Raw genomic sequence first — 5,049 nt, 5'->3', positions numbered from 1 at the left:
TTGATTATTCAATTTACTTTAATTAATTTAATATTCTAATTTACTTTAATTAGTTTGATATATGTATATATACACACACAAGGACACATAGGGACCAAATCTGGTGGCCTTATCCGGCACCCACCACTACTTCGATGACCTCCTCCGGTCATCTTGTCTGACCAAGATGTCGTCTCCGATGATCGACCACTAAACACCCAGCTGTAAGCATTCCCGACAGCTAGTCCCGTCTTTGTCCATGTGACCCCTTCACGACCTATCTTTCTTCCCCCATCCCCGCCACAGTTAGTATCACAGTGTAACACATATGGTATCACAGTGGTACCACAGTTGGTATCATAGTAGTCTCAAAGTTCATTTGGTGTGTTTTGAGTATCACATTGTATGTATTTTGGGTATCACATTGTGTATCTTAGATATCATATGGTGTTCGTAGAAGGTCGGAGAGATAAAAAAAAACCTAAAATGCCCTTTAATTATAATTTTAAATCAAATTATCAAAAATACTAGTTTCCTAATTTATCCATTGATTTGTGATTGAGATTAGATTTCATGGTTACCAAAAATATTAGTTTCCTTATGTATGTATGTATGTATGTATGTATGTATGGGTTGTATGTATGTATATATGGGTTGTATGGTACTTTCTGATTGGTCCTTTTTGGTATCATTTATTACATGTATGCTTCTATTATAACAAGGATATCCGCATCAAGGTAAGGGCAAAAAAGTAAAATTATATCTATTTCTTCTACTCCACCGACACAAATAGGGGGTGAAAGGACAAAAGACACGTTAAATGCATTTCTACGTCAAAACAAAATTTGATAAACCTTACCCAATCTACGTCATAACAGATTAATGGGATGTTTAACCAAACACTTTATCCCATAAATGTTTATCGGTAAAATTTAACATTATCATTTACCTTATCGAATAAGATCTTAGTCCATCAAAACTGCATCGTATGCAACAATTCTTCCGGTAAACATTAACCGGACAAGAGTCATCGCCTCATTTACTTGGTAAGACTATCGATTCTTGTCTTAGGTCTAACAAATAACTTAAATTACACTGTTATTTAATTATTATTTAAATTTCTAAATTTTTTAAAAAGTGGAAAAAGGCAACTTATACAAAATGACAAAACTACCCTTCAATTATGAAGCGCATCATCTAAAACTTAAATGAAGGATGGAAAAGGGAAAGATGAAATAATCATGAATTCATCTATTAATGATGTCCCTCCATGCTTTTTCTTTTTTTAATTTGTATAATGATTAATTTATTAAAAAATTAAATAAAAAAGATATTCAAGTAAATGTTTGCATGAAAATGACATATTTTAATTTTTGAAAAAGCATTTTTCAAATAATATATTTAAAGACATTAGCATTAAACTACATATCTTTAGAATAGATAGATACAAAACTTTGTTTTCATTAATTAAAGAATATATATATATATATATATATGTGTGTGTGTGTATATATGTGTGTGTGTGTGTGTTTTTTTTAAGGGGTTGTTTGTTTGGTTTTTTAATAAATCCTGTATGGGTAAATATGTCTTTATAGATGAGGAAGTTTTTTATTTTGGAGGGTTTTCCATAGGTTGAATGAGTATGTTTCTAATTGAGAAGGACATGTTGGAAAAAACTTGGATTTCTACATAAAGTTCATTTTAGAAGCTTAATGAATAAGTTACTACCAGAAAGTCATATATAGCTGACCGAATAAGCTGTGAATCTCATTAAGCTACTAACAAACAAATCCTAAATCTTGAAAAATAGAGTTTTGAACACACATAACTACGATAACATATTAGATGCAGGAACTTGTGGCTAACATGAACTTCAAGGTAAGATGACAAAGAGTTTTTTTTTTCCTACCGATTTTTTGGATTTATCGTACGTTTATGCCTACACTTTTTATACTGCTTAATTATATTAATTTTAGTTCTTTTAAAAAAAACTGTTGGGTTTTTTATCTACAAGCGGAAAGGTTTTACAAAAAGCTATAATATCAAATCAGATATATTTGGTTCTTTGATTTCATTACTGTTGCAAGAGAGATTATACTATTATAATCGTCTCTTTTATTTGGGCTTTTTCCCGTTACCTTAGGACATAAGAGTGTATATTAAAATATTGCGATAAATCTTTATTTTAATATATTAATATATTATTATAAAACAAGATAAGTCTACATGAAAAAGAAAGATTATTTTAATTATAAAAAATTAACAATATTTATTTAATTTTATGTTAAGCTAATCATATTATATAAAATTATGCCACAAAACCGTAGATCAATTTATAGTACATATTCCATACAAGGTGTAAATGATGTGAGTCGAGCTTGAGTATCAATATCAAGCTTGATTCGAACTCGATAATCATTCTTCAAGCTCGAATTCGACTGGAAAGTCACTTTCTATATTATTAAGTCACTATCAAAAATTAATGTATAGCTGACTTAATAAACTATACAAGTCTCGTTAAACTGTTTACAGACAGATCGTCTTAATATAATATATGTAACATTTATATTAGCATGCAAATATAAAATCAATAACATCATAATTTTCTTGAGATTTCAAATAGACCACTTGAAAATGCACCCTTTTGCTTTTGGGCACAAAATCAATTTATCTTCAAATTTACATTTAAAAAGCACATTATTACAAATTCAACCCCTCCATTCCGTAGATTTACACTTCTTCCCCCACTCTTATGATCATGATCTTGTATGTATATATATATAATATAAATAAATACTGTATGCTATAATACAACGATATCCAGATTCGTCTTCGTCTACTTTCAGAGTTGACCTGTGATCGTAGTCTGTAGAGTCGACCTCGAGATTGCTTCTTAACTCTTTCCCCCCGGTGCCCGAACATCAATGGGTCGAAAATTAAAGAAAATTTATAACTTTGGGGAAAGTTTGAAAAAAAAGAAAGTTTAGTGGCGAGAATGGAAAAAGTATAAAAGTTTAGTACGTGAATCAATCGGCATCAGTAATTCCCTTTTTTACCCTCGGTGTAATCCCGTAATAGCTGATATACCATTTAACAAATTTCCTCAAGCCGGTCGACAGGTCAGTCGTCGGCTTGTAGCCGAAATCTCTATAAGCCAAGCTCACGTTAGCATGAGTGAAGGGAACGTCGCCGTTTCGTGGCATCTTGATCACGTGCTTCTTAGCTTTTACATTCAATAAACCCTCTAAAATCGTCACCAATTTTCCCACCGGCACCGGCGACGTGTTCCCCAAATTGTACACCCTCAACTGCGCCGGCGACCTCTTCTTCCCACCTTTTCCGGTACTCTTCTCCGCCGTGTCCAATGCACCCAAACACCCTTTCACCACGTCGTCGATGTACGTAAAGTCACGCGCCACCTCCTCCCCGTCGTGAGTCCGGTAAACATTAATCGGTTTTCCGGCTAGAATATCTTTCGTAAAGAAGAAATACGCCATGTCCGGCCGCCCCCAGGGGCCGTAGACGGTGAAGAAACGCAGTCCGGTGATGGAAAGACCATAAATATGATTATAAGTATGAGCAATCTCCTCGCCGGCTTTCTTCGTGGCGGCGTATAAACTCGCCGGTTGGTCGGTCCGATGAGCTTCCGAAAATGGGTTTTCGGTATTTAATCCATAAACGGAACTCGACGATGCCCAGACGATCGCCGGTTGTGGGTCGGCGTTTTTCGCGATTTCAAGAAGATTCACGAATCCGGCGATATTTGAGTTAATATACGATTGTGGATTTTGCATGGCGTAACGTACGCCGGCCTGAGCTGCTAGATGAAGGATATGGGTGAACGGAACAATGTCGAAAAGCTTTTTTAATAACTCGCCGTCGTTTAAATCTCCGGCGACGATGAAGATTTCGTGTTGTTTCAAAACCTTTTGTCGAGCTCGTTTCAACGACGGATCGTAATAGGAATTGAAATTATCAAGACCCAGAACACCATCGCCGCGTTTCTTTAAAGCAAGTGAGCAGTGAGTTCCGACGAAGCCTCCGGCGCCGGTGACAAGTATAGAGAATCCGTTTTGTCGGCGAGGAGTGGATGAACGGCGAACTTCTTTTTCCCACGCCGCACCGCTGCCGTAGAAGGCGGAAGAGAGGAGGTGGGAGGTGGTGAGGACACGGTGGGTGGAAGATACTCCGTCGACGGCGGCGGCGTTATCGGAAAGTGGGGGGTAATTGAGGGTGAAGAAGAAGATAAGAATGAGAGCTACCAGAAGAGTTAGACGAAAGAGGAGTTTGGAGGAGGCAGTAAGAATCTTGGTGGTGTTAACTTTGCGGATGTAGGTGTTGTATCGTTCGAGTTTGGTGGTTTTGGCGGTGGCCGCCGGCGACGCCATTAATGGTGAAAAGCAAGATCTTTTGTTCGAAGGGTGGTTTGTGGGTTAGGGGTCTTTAAGAGTGATGAAAGGGTTCTTATTAAAGAAGGGGTGGATGTTTGGTGTATGGATTTTAGTTTTACTCTTCAAATTGTTACCTCCAAAAACACACGTAAAACTATGTTTTTAGCTCTTGTGATTTGTTTAAGATTTATATTTACTTTTATTAATTAATCTACATATTCAATTGTTATGCTATTTTAAGTGAATTAAATATTTATATTTTTCTAGAAGAGGATAAATAAAAAATAGAATATAATTTAGTTTTTTTTAATATATAATATTTATATACGACAAATGCAACAAATAAACTCACACACCCTTCTTACTTATGGTGAGGTTTAAACCCCTGACCTTCTAGAAGGCCAAGAGTTACGATACCACTAGACAAAGACCCTTTGCAACAAATATAATTTAGTGTTGATGTGGAATATGTATTATAATGGAGTAGAAAGCCACGTATATAGCCGTTGTCAATTGTTTACATATACATACATTTTCTTATAATACTAAATACAAGATTTGTATCCAATTAACTATTTCAATGATTCCTCTTCACTATAATTGTCTTTTCTTCATTCATATATATATATATATATATATATATATATATATATATATATATATATATATATATATATAT

General features: G+C 35.0%; 1 protein-coding gene across 1 annotated transcript; it reads right to left on the bottom strand.

Annotated features, from left to right (window-relative positions):
* Positions 1 to 2,547: 2,547 nt before the first annotated feature.
* LOC112521445 (UDP-glucuronate 4-epimerase 6-like) lies at positions 2,548 to 4,408 on the bottom strand. Its single transcript, XM_025130307.1, has one exon. It carries the CDS (start codon positions 4,365 to 4,367, stop codon positions 3,006 to 3,008), a length of 1,362 nt encoding a protein of 453 aa, XP_024986075.1. The 5' UTR covers positions 4,368 to 4,408; the 3' UTR covers positions 2,548 to 3,005.
* Between the last annotated feature and the right edge of the window lie 641 nt (positions 4,409 to 5,049).

Source organism: Cynara cardunculus (genome assembly GCF_001531365.2).
Source record: "Cynara cardunculus var. scolymus isolate 2C chromosome LG 11, CcrdV1, whole genome shotgun sequence".
NCBI lineage: Eukaryota > Viridiplantae > Streptophyta > Magnoliopsida > Asterales > Asteraceae > Cynara > Cynara cardunculus.
The sequence above is the reverse complement of the archived record's forward strand: the minus strand, read 5'-3'. Positions and strand labels throughout refer to the sequence as shown.